General features: G+C 38.0%; 1 protein-coding gene across 1 annotated transcript in view; it reads right to left on the bottom strand.

Annotated features, from left to right (window-relative positions):
• Positions 1 to 15,744, bottom strand: part of LOC107593831 (GREB1-like protein) — a 60,253-nt gene that overhangs the window by 16,915 nt on the left and 27,594 nt on the right. Inside the window, 10 exon segments of the mRNA XM_016283708.1 lie at positions 3,359 to 3,556; positions 3,641 to 3,775; positions 5,746 to 5,874; positions 7,226 to 7,525; positions 7,711 to 7,896; positions 9,189 to 9,329; positions 11,938 to 12,105; positions 13,421 to 13,628; positions 13,816 to 13,976; positions 14,860 to 15,036. Of these exon segments, the coding sequence (XP_016139194.1) occupies positions 3,359 to 3,556; positions 3,641 to 3,775; positions 5,746 to 5,874; positions 7,226 to 7,525; positions 7,711 to 7,896; positions 9,189 to 9,329; positions 11,938 to 12,105; positions 13,421 to 13,628; positions 13,816 to 13,976; positions 14,860 to 15,036 (1,803 nt within the window).

Raw genomic sequence — 15,744 nt, 5'->3', positions numbered from 1 at the left:
ATCTGTGTGCCAAATTTCCTAACTTTCCCGCAGGCAGTTCTATGGGCTGCCATAGACTCAAAGCGGAATAAAGAAGAAGAAGACGATGAAGGAAACTAATTTGTACAGGTTTGGAACAACATGAGGGTGAGTAAATGACACATTTCCATTGGTGAGCAATCCGTTTAACTGTCCAGGCAAGTTTTTGTGAAAGGTTCATATGTTTCTTAAAACAGTGGGCTTGGCATTGAAAACAAGTTGAATATCGTCTCTTCTGCTGTGATGTACCTGATTGTTGTATTCGCTGGACGGTTTGGTGAACCAGGACGTGTGACGGCGGCACCAATATCAGGAAGTCCACTTTACAGAAGCGGCCCAGATCTAAGCTCTGGCTCCCTGAGTCGGCGATAGCGCACACCTGCGACAAAAGGCTGCGTGCAACACTCAGCTGCGGAGGGTGTATCTGAAAGCCATCACTCAGCAGATCTGCAACACATCGAAAGTCAATCAGCATTTTCAAGTGCCAAATATAAAGTTTTATCATGGCGTCTGGAGACAGCAAAGGCTCACCTGGCCCTGATTCTGGTAGCATGGCTGCGGCCTCTTGGGAGTGGATGTATTCGGTCAGATGTCCCTGAAATGGCTGAGCCACGCGGCCTTTGCGCTTACGCTGGTACCGAACCAGCTGTTTGTCCATGTTGTCGCCTGTAGCGCCACAATCGATTTGAAATTAATAAAGGAGACTCATGCACATGCTATAATTCAAAAATCTGAAAAGTTTCTTTGAAAGAAAGTAACACTTTTATTCAGCAAGGTCACATTTCATTGATCAAAAGTAACAGTAAAGACAGTAAATTCATTCAGTTCAATTGATCTTTCTATTCAACAACAAAACCTTTCAACTTACAAATTTTGAGTGTGGTCTAGAATCATAAATTGTCAAAATAATTTGAATTTAACTTATGCGCAAAACTGGAATATCGCATAAAACATTTGCGAACAAGCATCGTTTCCAAGTCAAAGAGAACAAAATCGTCACTTCCTGATAAACTGGCACTGTAAATCACTAAGAAAAGTAGGAGAATATAATAATTTTCATATATAATAAATTACTTGCGCTTTAGAGCGAGCAGATGAAACAATGAATGCGGTCATTGCTTTCGGAGGTGGATGCTGCTGTTTGTGAACACAGTCCTGTAAGAGAGTTCTGGAGGCAATTATACAGAAATACTTTGAGGACAGACTTTGCTTGTGCATTTCCGAATGACCATAACAACATTTCAGATGCCGTGGAATGAGATCGGTCTGCTGGTTAGTCAGGTTTTGCCGTCCCATAGCGCAAAGTCACGTGAATTTATTTGCAAAATGCATTTCCATCTCCCATTATTCGCATCAACCCTTTTTCGCACAAGTCAAAAACCACCTCAAGCGAGCGTAAAAAAGTTTTTGAGAATTAAGGGATTTTTATTCAAAATTTGGCGTTTTCATCACTCGTTTCTCATGCGATACTTCAAAATGCGCATTAAAATAGGGTGATGCAAACATAGCTATTGATGCGTTATTCGAGAACGGTTTGGTCAATCAAAAACCTTTTGATAACTTTTTGCCCGACTTTGGTAAAAATCAGACCAACGGTCTAGGATGAGCTCGAAAAAGTAGATTTTCAAAGAAATTCTAAATGGCCGACTGCAAGTATAATTGATGTTGACATTCTCGGCATGATCCAAGGAATCTATCAAGAATAGTTTCATTAAAATAGACAACAATAATTAAAAGCTATTAGCATTTTTTGATCATTCGTTTTAAGCTTTGACCAAAAGGGTGTGCTGTTTTCAAATAATTAAAAATTTTGAAAAATCTCGGCCATTAGAAATGCAAAGTTTGGTGTGCATTTGACTCGGCATGAGCCAAGGTTTGAATTTTTTTTTTTTTTTTACGGTTCAAAAGTTAGTAGCATAAACATGTGCGCTAATTTGAGCTGTTGGTGTTGCTACAGGGTTTGCGTTCGAGACTCCAAACTTGCTATGGTTAATGTTGAGAATATCGCATAAAACATTTGCGAACAAGCATCGTTTCCAAGTCAAAGAGAACAAAATCGTCACTTCCTGATAAACTGGCACTGTAAATCACTAAGAAAAGTAGGAGAATATAATAATTTTCATATATAATAAATTACTTGCGCTTTAGAGCGAGCAGATGAAACAATGAATGCGGTCATTGCTTTCGGAGGTGGATGCTGCTGTTTGTGAACACAGTCCTGTAAGAGAGTTCTGGAGGCAATTATACAGAAATACTTTGAGGACAGACTTTGCTTGTGCATTTCCGAATGACCATAACAACATTTCAGATGCCGTGGAATGAGATCGGTCTGCTGGTTAGTCAGGTTTTGCCGTCCCATAGCGCAAAGTCACGTGAATTTATTTGCAAAATGCATTTCCATCTCCCATTATTCGCATCAACCCTTTTTCGCACAAGTCAAAAACCACCTCAAGCGAGCGTAAAAAAGTTTTTGAGAATTAAGGGATTTTTATTCAAAATTTGGCGTTTTCATCACTCGTTTCTCATGCGATACTTCAAAATGCGCATTAAAATAGGGTGATGCAAACATAGCTATTGATGCGTTATTCGAGAACGGTTTGGTCAATCAAAAACCTTTTGATAACTTTTTGCCCGACTTTGGTAAAAATCAGACCAACGGTCTAGGATGAGCTCGAAAAAGTAGATTTTCAAAGAAATTCTAAATGGCCGACTGCAAGTATAATTGATGTTGACATTCTCGGCATGATCCAAGGAATCTATCAAGAATAGTTTCATTAAAATAGACAACAATAATTAAAAGCTATTAGCATTTTTTGATCATTCGTTTTAAGCTTTGACCAAAAGGGTGTGCTGTTTTCAAATAATTAAAAATTTTGAAAAATCTCGGCCATTAGAAATGCAAAGTTTGGTGTGCATTTGACTCGGCATGAGCCAAGGTTTGAATTTTTTTTTTTTTTTTACGGTTCAAAAGTTAGTAGCATAAACATGTGCGCTAATTTGAGCTGTTGGTGTTGCTACAGGGTTTGCGTTCGAGACTCCAAACTTGCTATGGTTAATGTTGAGACTGTCCTCTATCTGTGTGCCAAATTTCCTAACTTTCCCGCAGGCAGTTCTATGGGCTGCCATAGACTCAAAGCGGAATAAAGAAGAAGAAGACGATGAAGGAAACTAATTTGTACAGGTTTGGAACAACATGAGGGTGAGTAAATGACACATTTCCATTGGTGAGCAATCCGTTTAACTGTCCAGGCAAGTTTTTGTGAAAGGTTCATATGTTTCTTAAAACAGTGGGCTTGGCATTGAAAACAAGTTGAATATCGTCTCTTCTGCTGTGATGTACCTGATTGTTGTATTCGCTGGACGGTTTGGTGAACCAGGACGTGTGACGGCGGCACCAATATCAGGAAGTCCACTTTACAGAAGCGGCCCAGATCTAAGCTCTGGCTCCCTGAGTCGGCGATAGCGCACACCTGCGACAAAAGGCTGCGTGCAACACTCAGCTGCGGAGGGTGTATCTGAAAGCCATCACTCAGCAGATCTGCAACACATCGAAAGTCAATCAGCATTTTCAAGTGCCAAATATAAAGTTTTATCATGGCGTCTGGAGACAGCAAAGGCTCACCTGGCCCTGATTCTGGTAGCATGGCTGCGGCCTCTTGGGAGTGGATGTATTCGGTCAGATGTCCCTGAAATGGCTGAGCCACGCGGCCTTTGCGCTTACGCTGGTACCGAACCAGCTGTTTGTCCATGTTGTCGCCTGTAGCGCCACAATCGATTTGAAATTAATAAAGGAGACTCATGCACATGCTATAATTCAAAAATCTGAAAAGTTTCTTTGAAAGAAAGTAACACTTTTATTCAGCAAGGTCACATTTCATTGATCAAAAGTAACAGTAAAGACAGTAAATTCATTCAGTTCAATTGATCTTTCTATTCAACAACAAAACCTTTCAACTTACAAATTTTGAGTGTGGTCTAGAATCATAAATTGTCAAAATAATTTACAATCTGATCCTAAACTATGTTCAGCTTTTGAACTACGTCCTAAATTCACCAAAGAGGGTGCAGTGACCACACAAATTGCAATGTGAGTAACATTTGCGTTCTTGGCCCCAAAACTGCTGCTTACATCTATATTCTTAAATTAATTTCTAAATAAAAGACAATGATAAGATGATAAAAACCCATGGATCCACTAAATTGTTGCACTGAGACTCACCTAATGAGGTGCTCTGGAAGTGCGAGGCGAGCACACTAACTTTCCCGGTGATGAGCTCATAGCTGATCTCCTTCAGAAACTCATTGGTAGAGAGCATGCTCTCCACCAAGGCTCGAGACTGATATTTACCTGAGAAAAACAACAGCACAGGGTCACATAAAAGACAATGACACACCTTGTTCAAAAACCATTCAGCTTTATTGATTCTTAATAAGCCAACAGTGTGACTTTAGACTCCTTAATTGGCATTTATAGCATGTAAATGGACTAAAATTAAACTTTGGCAGCAGCTATTTGCACCTAGTGTAAATAGCGATAGACGCTATTTACACCAAATGAAAATAGCATATTTTCTTACCGATTGATGCTATTTACACTAAATGCAAATAACCATACATTGTATTCATACTGTTAAAAGAGCACGATTTTCAGCTATTTATACTACTTATTGCAAATAGTGGAAATTATCTGCACCTCAGTATTGTAGTACATTATAAAACAGTATGCAATAATAACGTATAAAGTGTAAATTATAATTTTAATTCAAATGATTAAATGGATGCCTAACCCTAACCCTAACTGGGACAATAAAAGCCCTCCCTACACCTACCCTAACCCTACCGGATACTTTATTTTCAACTTTTCGATGATTTCCTTCATTTTTATTGAAAATAAATGCCTTTTCGTGATATGAGAGTTGAAAAGGGAGAAAAAAAAGTTCAGCAAAAGGTGGATTCGAACTCGGGTCAGTCGCGTCAAAATAACTACGGCACGCACAGAGATTCTTGACAGAATGACGTAGTTCTGCACAGGCCCCTCCCACGATTGTTGACTGACACTGGTGTTTTACCTTAGCTCCGCCCTGAGTGAGCCGTCATCAGTCCGCCATTGTTTCGACGCCAGAGCTGGAGTAGATAAGAATGCCTCCTAAGCGACTGAGGTGTTTTGTTGTTGGATGTAATGAATATAGCAGTCGTCATTTACTCTCGACATCTGAGCCGCTGAAGACGCAGTGCATTACATTTGTTTTTGAAGGGAATGCATCCCCCGATCTGCCTAATCGATTTGAAATTAATAAAGGAGACTCATGCACATGCTATAATTCAAAAATCTGAAAAGTTTCTTTGAAAGAAAGTAACACTTTTATTCAGCAAGGTCACATTTCATTGATCAAAAGTAACAGTAAAGACAGTAAATTCATTCAGTTCAATTGATCTTTCTATTCAACAACAAAACCTTTCAACTTACAAATTTTGAGTGTGGTCTAGAATCATAAATTGTCAAAATAATTTACAATCTGATCCTAAACTATGTTCAGCTTTTGAACTACGTCCTAAATTCACCAAAGAGGGTGCAGTGACCACACAAATTGCAATGTGAGTAACATTTGTGTTCTTGGCCCCAAAACTGCTGCTTACATCTATATTCTTAAATTAATTTCTAAATAAAAGACAATGATAAGATGATAAAAACCCATGGATCCACTAAATTGTTGCACTGAGACTCACCTAATGAGGTGCTCTGGAAGTGCGAGGCGAGCACACTAACTTTCCCGGTGATGAGCTCATAGCTGATCTCCTTCAGAAACTCATTGGTAGAGAGCATGCTCTCCACCAAGGCTCGAGACTGATATTTACCTGAGAAAAACAACAGCACAGGGTCACATAAAAGACAATGACACACCTTGTTCAAAAACCATTCAGCTTTATTGATTCTTAATAAGCCAACAGTGTGACTTTAGACTCCTTAATTGGCATTTATAGCATGTAAATGGACTAAAATTAAACTTTGGCAGCAGCTATTTGCACCTAGTGTAAATAGCGATAGACGCTATTTACACCAAATGAAAATAGCATATTTTCTTACCGATTGATGCTATTTACACTAAATGCAAATAACCATACATTGTATTCATACTGTTAAAAGAGCACGATTTTCAGCTATTTATACTACTTATTGCAAATAGTGGAAATTATCTGCACCTCAGTATTGTAGTACATTATAAGCAATAATACAATAATAACGTATAAAGTGTAAATTATAATTTTAATTCAAATGATTAAATGGATGCCTAACCCTAACCCACAATAAAAGAATAAAAGCCCTCCCTACACCTACCCTAACCCTACCGGATACTTTATTTTCAACTTTTCGATGATTTCCTTCATTTTTATTGAAAATAAATGCCTTTTCGTGATATGAGAGTTGAAAAGGGAGAAAAAAAAGTTCAGCAAAAGGTGGATTCGAACTCGGGTCAGTCGCGTCAAAATAACTACGGCACGCACAGAGATTCTTGACAGAATGACGTAGTTCTGCACAGGCCCCTCCCACGATTGTTGACTGACACTGGTGTTTTACCTTAGCTCCGCCCTGAGTGAGCCGTCATCAGTCCGCCATTGTTTCGACGCCAGAGCTGGAGTAGATAAGAATGCCTCCTAAGCGACTGAGGTGTTTTGTTGTTGGATGTAATGAATATAGCAGTCGTCATTTACTCTCGACATCTGAGCCGCTGAAGACGCAGTGCATTACATTTGTTTTTGAAGGGAATGCATCCCCCGATCTGCCTAAATGCGTTTATGTTCACGCGAATCATTCGTGATCCAGCTTCACCTACAGAAGAAGTGAGTATAATGTTTTTTATGAATCTTTGCAAATCGCCTTTCCTAATAATGTGCTAGTTAGCAAGTTTTACGATGAATGCGGCTAAAGTTTACAGACTCGGCTAAAGCTAACGGATCGTCACACCACAGAAGAGAGGGGCGGGGTAAACAGAGCTCATTAGCATTTATAGGGACATGCACTGAAACGGCTCGCTGTGAACAGAGCTGATTTTGACAGGGTAAAAAGGGTATTGTTTTACACTACCATTGATAAATTTTAACCAAAGTATGTTATAGACTTTTCATTAAGACCCTAAAGAATCATATCAGCTTGTGGAAAATGGGCATCCGATGACCCCTTTAAGTCTTTGAGAGCAGCAGAACGTACCCAACACTAGCACGCAGAACTCGTTCGTTCCACTTTTGGAGGTGCAGATGATGAGCACGTAGTTGGGCAGGCACTGCTGCTGTGATGGCGTCTCACTCAGCGAGCGCAGCGACTCAGAGATGCCCTCGCCCAGAGAGCCGTGGCTGGCCAGCACCTGAACGCAGCCCCCTGACACACTGGCCTCCATTCGAGCTAACCAAGGCAGCTGGGAGGGGGACACGGGAGGGCCGGTCGGACCGCACAGCATGGCCTTCAGTACGATCTGCTCGAACTCTTCCCGTAACGGGATCTGCTCCGTACCTGCATTGAAGACAGGAAAAGGAATAGTCACATCACTATAAAGAGAGCACTCATTGTTCTTGCGTAATACTTGAGCTAAGATATTTAACAAGCTGTGCACTCTTTTCCAAAATCAACTCATGTTACTGATGCATTAAAACTTATTTGACATGCATTAAAACGTCTTGTTTGTCAGTGTTGTTTACCCAGCCGAGCAAGGTACTGCAGTGTGAGCAGTATCATGGTCTCTGTGGTGAGTAACTGGCTTGCTGACATCCCCAGACTGGTGAGGGTCTTCTCATTGAGCTCTCGGCCCTTATAGCAGCTCACCAGCAGGGGGCTCACCACCAGATCACCCACATTGCCAAAGAAGTACGGCAAAGTGCCTTGACCTGGAGAGAAACATTCAAACAAACAAGTTCACACACACATCCAAACACTTACAGATGAAGTAACTCGAGAGATCTGGTTATATTGCGTACTGTGATGAACCTATTTCTGTAAAATTGACCTGGATGTAAAATAGTATTTCAGATTATGCTATCTTTCTTAACAATGTTTTTCAATGTTTGTCTTTCTATCTACATATGTGACCCTGGAGCACAAAAGCAGTCATAAGTAGCACGGCTATATTTGTAAACAATAGCCAAAAATACATTATATGGGCCAAAATTATCGATTTTTTTAATGCCAAAAATCATTAGGATATTAAGTAAAGATCATGTTCCATGAAGATATTTTGTAAATTTCCTACCGTAAAGGTATCAAAACTTAATTTTTGATTAGTAATATGCATTGCTAAGAACTTCATCTGGACAACTTTAAAGGCGATTTTCTCAATATTTAGATTTTTTGCACCCTCAGATTCCAGATATTCAAATAGTTGTATCTTGGCCAAATATTGTCCTATCCTAACAAACCATACATCAATGGAAAGCTTATTTATTCAGCGATGTATAAATCTCAATTAAAAAAAATTGACCCTTATGACTGGTTTTGTGGTCCAAGGTCACATATCAATCAATCAATCAATCAATCTATCTATCTATCTAATATTTAATCTATTTAATATGTAGATTAAGTACTTTAAATGCTGTTTTGTTAAAAATATGTATTAATATATTGTTAAAAATATAAAATATACCCTAAAGATATATTTCTTTAATATTGTTTTAATTGTTTTAAATTTAATAAAAAAAAATTAATTGACAAAAATGTTGCTGAGCAGTTTACGACTAGTTCTTATTATCACTCTTTGCTGTTTAAATTCTTAAATGTAAGTTAAATATTATGATATATCTGATACTGTCAATCAAATTAATCTGACATTGCTAGCTTTTTAATCTAAATGTTAGCCTGCTAACTTGTCTTTATAGGATCATGTCTACTTAATAAGGTTAAAAAAAATCTTTGTAAGAATATTATATATTTTATCATTTTGGAAAAAACAACAAATATCACTACTTTGAAAAATATCAAGATATTAATTCAGAAATTTATATATATTAGCCCCTAAAAATTGTTGCAATTACTCTTTCATCAAATTAAAGGGATAGTTCATCCAATCATTTACTCCAAACCTGTTGCTGGTCCCCATTGACTTCCACAGTATGGGAAAAAAATACTATGAATGTCAATATAACTATATGGGCTTTTAATACATAAGCCTATTATGAAGACTGACCAATGAGAAGGACTGGTCGGACCCCAGAGGAGTTCAGAAGGTTGTCAGGGATGATGACAGTTTCTCCTGCTGTGATTGGTTGGGGTTGTATGACCCCTGACACTGATGGAGGCTGTTGATTGGTCAGGGACAGTAAAGAACCTGGAACGAAGGAGCAAAACATTACATGTATGTACTTTTTGTATTGGAACACACAGAATGTGCTGTCAAGCCATTGTGGAAACCTGATAATACGTTGGATGGATCTCTTCAGTCTCATGCTTTGTTAACATGACACTCCAATCAATGGTGAGGACAAGGAAACTAAGCTACAGGCTCACAGTGCATGGATCTCCAAAGCATAAACCCTCCAATCTGCTGCTAAACAGTTCAGAACCTACTTTAGCGTGACCCTTCATCTCTGTTTATATGAAAACAATGAGTAAAGCATCCTTGTGGATGGAAAATGTCACGTCCCTTACGAAACAAAAATATATGATAATATACTCCAAAATATAATGGTAGTGTATTTTTCAGCACAGTGATAGTCTGTTAACGTGTTTAGTATGAGATGGTGTGCTTACAGTATGCTATTGTAAACTAGCTATATTTTTAAATAGGAAACGTATATCAGAAATTATTGTTAAATATAAGAAATATATATTTCCATATATGTGTGTATATACTGCATGAGTAAATATATGTTTAATATATTTTTACACATGCAGTACCATATTATAAAGTGTATTACTGAATATAAAATTACATATATTGTAATATATTTACACAATATATTATTCTGTATAATTTCTAATGTACCATTATGTCGTTTAATATATTGATCATTCATATATATGACCGTGGACCACAAAACCAGTCATAAGGGTCAATTTTTTTAAATTAAGATTTATACATCACATGAAAGTTGAATAAATAAGCTTTTTATTGATGCATGGTGTGTTAGGATAGGACAATATTTGGCCGAGATACAACTATTTGAAAATCTGGAATCTGAGGGTGCAAAAAAAAACAAAATATTGAGAAAATCACCTTCAAAGTTGTCCAAATGAAGTTCTTAGCAATGCATATTACTAATCAAAAATTAAAGGGTTAGTTCACCCAAAAATGAAAATTCTGTCATTAATTACTCACCCTCGTGTTTTTCGAAACCCGTAAGGCCTTCGTTCATCTTCTGAACACAATTTAAGATATTTTTGATGAAATATGAGGGCTCTCTGACCCTCCCATAGACAGCAAGGTAACTACCACGTTCAAGGTCCAGAAAAGTAGTCCGTGTGACATCAGTGGTTCAACTGTAAAGTTACGAAGCTACGAGAATACTTTTTTGCACAAAGAAAACAAAAATAATGACTTTATTCCACATTTTTGTCTCTACTGCGTCACTTTGGACACGCGTTCACGACAGTATCATGACGCGAGCGTGTGGCAGCGCTGACCCAGATCCGGCGTGATGACGTCATTACACCGGATCTGGGTTAGCACTGCCACACGAATAAAGTCGTTATTTTTGTTTTCTTTGCGCAAAAAAGTATTCTCGTATCTTTGTAACTTTACAGTTGAAAATATCAAAAATATCTTAAATTGTGTTCCGAAGATGAACGAAGGTCTTACGGGTTTCGAACAACACGAGGGTGAGTAATTAATGACAGAATTAAAATTTTTGGGTGAACTAACCCTTTAAGTTTTGATATATTTACGGTAGGAAATTTAGAAAATATCGTCATGGAACATGATCTTTACTTAATATCCCAATAATTTTGACCCATACAATGTATTTTTGGCTATGGCTACAAATATACCCCAACGACTTAAGACTGGTTTTGTGCTCCAGGGTCACATATTAGGAAATAATCAAATTCATGATTATTTTCCACTCAGGTTTTCTACTCAGGGCCATGCATAAACAGCCTGATGAACTGACTGACAGCAGCATTTACAAACATCAGGCTGAGGATGATGAAGTCAGACCCACCAGAGCTGCACGTCAGCGGGCGGATGGCTGGCACAGGGACGGCCGTGACCGGGACCGTGGCTGGGACCGTGGCCGGGACGGGGACGGGGACGGGGACGAGAGACGTGGGGTGCCAGCTGCGGTGACGCTTTTTAGGCGGACCGGATGACATAGCAGAAGATGCTGCAAGAAAAAGCACAGGATGGAACATGCTTGTTAGCATCAAGATGCAGTGTATTTCATGATGCCTTTTAAAAACATCCCAGATCCGGCGTGATGACGTCATTACACCGGATCTGGGTTAGCACTGCCACACGAATAAAGTCGTTATTTTTGTTTTCTTTGCGCAAAAAAGTATTCTCGTATCTTTGTAACTTTACAGTTGAAAATATCAAAAATATCTTAAATTGTGTTCCGAAGATGAACGAAGGTCTTACGGGTTTCGAACAACACGAGGGTGAGTAATTAATGACAGAATTAAAATTTTTGGGTGAACTAACCCTTTAAGTTTTGATATATTTACGGTAGGAAATTTAGAAAATATCGTCATGGAACATGATCTTTACTTAATATCCCAATAATTTTGACCCATACAATGTATTTTTGGCTATGGCTACAAATATACCCCAACGACTTAAGACTGGTTTTGTGCTCCAGGGTCACATATTAGGAAATAATCAAATTCATGATTATTTTCCACTCAGGTTTTCTACTCAGGGCCATGCATAAACAGCCTGATGAACTGACTGACAGCAGCATTTACAAACATCAGGCTGAGGATGATGAAGTCAGACCCACCAGAGCTGCACGTCAGCGGGCGGATGGCTGGCACAGGGACGGCCGTGGCCGTGACCGGGACCGTGGCTGGGACCGTGGCCGGGACGGGGACGGGGACGGGGACGAGAGACGTGGGGTGCCAGCTGCGGTGACGCTTTTTAGGCGGACCGGATGACATAGCAGAAGATGCTGCAAGAAAAAGCACAGGATGGATGCTTGTTAGCATCAAGATGCAGTGTATTTCATGATGCCTTTTAAAAACATCTGATGAGCTTGACCACTAATGAGATGCATGAGCAGGCAGTAGAGCGGCACGATTCTGGAAATTGAGAATCACAATTTTTTTTGTCTCATATAGAGATCACGATTCTAAAGTAAACAAAATTATGTGTGACATAATATTAATTGCTACAGTCTGTTTAAAAGTGTTTAATTGATTTGAATGAATTATTTTTTTAAACTATTAAACATTTGAATATATATGTATTTAAAATATAATATATTTAATAGGCTACACCAATTTTTATATTAAAATGTGACCCTGGGCCACAAAACCAGTCATAAGGGTCAATTTTTTTTAAATTGAGAGATAATAAATAAGCTTTCCATTGATGTATGGTTTATTAGGATTGGACAATATTTGGCCGAGATACAACTATTTGAAAATCTGGAATCTGAGGGTGCAAAAAAATCTAAATATTGAGAAAATCATCTTTAAAGTTGTTCAAATGAAGTTCTTAGCAATGCATATTACTAATCAAAAATTAAGTTTTGATATATTTACGGTAGGAAATTTACAAAATATCTTCATGGAACATGATCTTTACATAATATTCTAATGATTTTTAAAAGCATAAAAGAAAAATCGAAAATTTTGACCAAAACAGTGTATAATATTTGGCTATTGCTACAAATATACCCGTGTAACTTATGACTGATTTTGTGGTCCAGGGTCACAAATTATGAAAAAGTGGTTTGAATGAATGATTCAGTGACTCATTTATAAATATTTCACTTGTTTCATAACTGGAAGAATCAGCATTTTTGAACGAATCTCTTGAATGAATGATACATTTTTTAACAGTCACCTGTCGCCACCTAGTGGCGAAATCATGCAATCGACACAAACGTTATTTGAAGCACCAGTTACTTTCAAAAGGGGATTTGATCTATTTTGATCGCAACCATAGACATCAATGTTTATATCCGAACTATAAACTCTCATTCCAGTATTTCTGTGATAATATGAATGATTGTAAGACAGAACTAATACTGTGTAGTTGAAAAGACTGTTTGTTTTTTACCTAAACATGCTAACTGCTCTCTCTCCGTTTCAGCGACAGCGCGAACGCAGATTTGAATGCTCAATTTGAGTGTTTTAAGACTTTGTCAAAAGTTTAATAGACACGGGGAATCGTTATCATTTAGAAATTAGATTGCATGGGGGTTTGAATCGAGATGGCGATCTTTTAACGATTAAGTGATTGGCTGGTTTAATGCTTACCTGGACTGTCTCCTGGTTCTGTGGCCCTATAGCCATGAGTAGGTGTGGCCAGTGGGTTTGTATGAGGCGGGCTCAGTAGACTGGACCGTCCGTCCATACTCAGACCATTAGTTAGACTGTTTACTCGCAGGGCAGTGGGAACTGAACAACAAAAAATAAGTTTGGAAGTCAGTAAAACAGTGTGGAGAACCATTTATACGCATGGGGTCTCAAAGTCATCAAAGCTGCATTTATTTAATCACAAAAATACAGTAATACTGTGAAATATTTTTTTACAATTGAAGACAACTGTTTTTTATTTAAATATATATTTTCAAATGTAGTTTATTCTTTAAAATGACATGCTTTCACATGAGAAACAACTCTGGACGGTGATAAATAGAATATTGTGTGACAAGGCTTGTAATATTTGCTGGTCCACACATGCACTCACCTGAGAGGTGGAAGGGAGATGGACTGTGGCCATTTGTGTCTCCATTTTCTTTGCTGCTTAGTGAGGATGAGGAACTAGGCTTGGATGAAGAAGCACTGCCCGAGAATGGCCTTGTCTTACATTCTGAAAATGAAACAAATAAAAAAAATGCACAGGTAAAGTCAAGTGAACCATCTGTCTCTTTCAAATCAAACAGATTCAGTAACAATGTTATGTATAATCCATGGATGGGAAGGATGCAGAATATATCGGGAACATTGCATTTTTTCCCTCATTGGTACAGGTCTGGAATAAGAGTAAGATCACTTCAAGACCTATTTTCACAATTTAAACAGTACTGTTTTGTATCAGCTATGAATTTATAAATAAAAAAAAGAACACAAATGCAAGTCTATTTTATTTGCAATTAAACAGACATTTAAATTGATTACATTTTTAGCTTTTTTTTTTTTACTGTATTTAATGTAAAATTGATTTGATTTTGACGCAATATTTACACTGAAGCTCGCAGCAGGCGGCGGCTATGGTAAGGGGCGTGACATTTCCCAACCACGAACCAGAGACAGGTGTGCTATTGCTATACATGCACACTTACACATACATATGAGTCAATCTATACGTTAGGGTAGATTTCACATCAAGAAGAAAAGTGTAAAAACAATATGCTTCCCCAATAAACAACTATTACTTTCAGTTGATATATTTTATCTGCTAGCTGCCAAGCTTTATGATTAAAGACCATTTTGATATTACAAAGAAAATATGTTTTTTCTCGCTGGTGAGTTTGTCAACTGTTACGGACAAACTGTTGATAGTTTAATCATTTTGACTCATAATTTCAAAGGCAGGCCTGATCTGGTTTTTCAATAGTTTTACAATGTCATTACCATATGTTTCACTTCGACACTGACTTGGCACTTAAAAATGGCTCTTTTTGTAACACCATGCTTTCATATGACTTCAGAATCTGGAATATATGCTGTAAATCGTCTATTAATTTCCCTACCGTCAACAGTGCAGCAGCCGTCAGGAGGGGGGCCCTGAAGGTACGGCAGCGGTGGGCTGCTGGTGTCTGAATCGTCCTCGTCATCCATATCATCAATGGAATTGGACGACTGGCAGTTCACCAGCACATGGCTGGACAGGTCGGACTTCATGCTCAGGTCCATTTTGGGCTTAATATCTGTAGGGCAGAACCAGAGACAGGTGTGCTATTGCTATACATGCACACTTACACATGCATATGAGTCAATCTATACGTTAGGGTACATTTCACATCAAGAAGAAAAGTGTAAAAACAATATGCTTCCCCAATAAACAACTATTACTTTCAGTTGATATATTTTATCTGCTAGCTGCCAAGCTTTATGATTAAAGACCATTTTGATATTACAAAGAAAATATGTTTTTTCTCGCTGGTGAGTTTGTCAATTGTTACGGACAAACTGTTGATAGTTTAATCATTTTGACTCATAATTTCAAAGGCAGGCCTGATCTGACAAATCAAATGTTATTTTCCTGATAATGTTCACCTCACATTGTAATATAAATTAAAATTAAAATCATAACCATATTGCAAACCATTACAATGTACCCAACAATGTTGATGGGCAATTAACATACTCTTTGGAAATAGGTCATTTGAGATCAAATACACAAAAAATTTACCATAACGTGTTCAAAATGTCAGCCGAGGAAGTAAATTACATCACATGACGCTGATCACATGGTTTTGTGATAAAACATTTTTTAGTTTTCAGGGGTGTTTGGTACATGACATGCAAGAAAAAATAAATCAATCGTGCACACGATTACTATTTCGTTCCCTCGATTTGCTAAATCATGCACACAATTTACTAATTTGTTCTCTCGATTTATAAATTGTGCGGAC

The sequence above is a fragment of the Sinocyclocheilus grahami genome, unplaced genomic scaffold (genome assembly GCF_001515645.1).
Source record: "Sinocyclocheilus grahami isolate Dianchi unplaced genomic scaffold, SAMN03320097.WGS_v1.1 scaffold176.1, whole genome shotgun sequence".
NCBI classification, from domain to species: domain Eukaryota; kingdom Metazoa; phylum Chordata; class Actinopteri; order Cypriniformes; family Cyprinidae; genus Sinocyclocheilus; species Sinocyclocheilus grahami.
The sequence above is the reverse complement of the archived record's forward strand: the minus strand, read 5'-3'. Positions and strand labels throughout refer to the sequence as shown.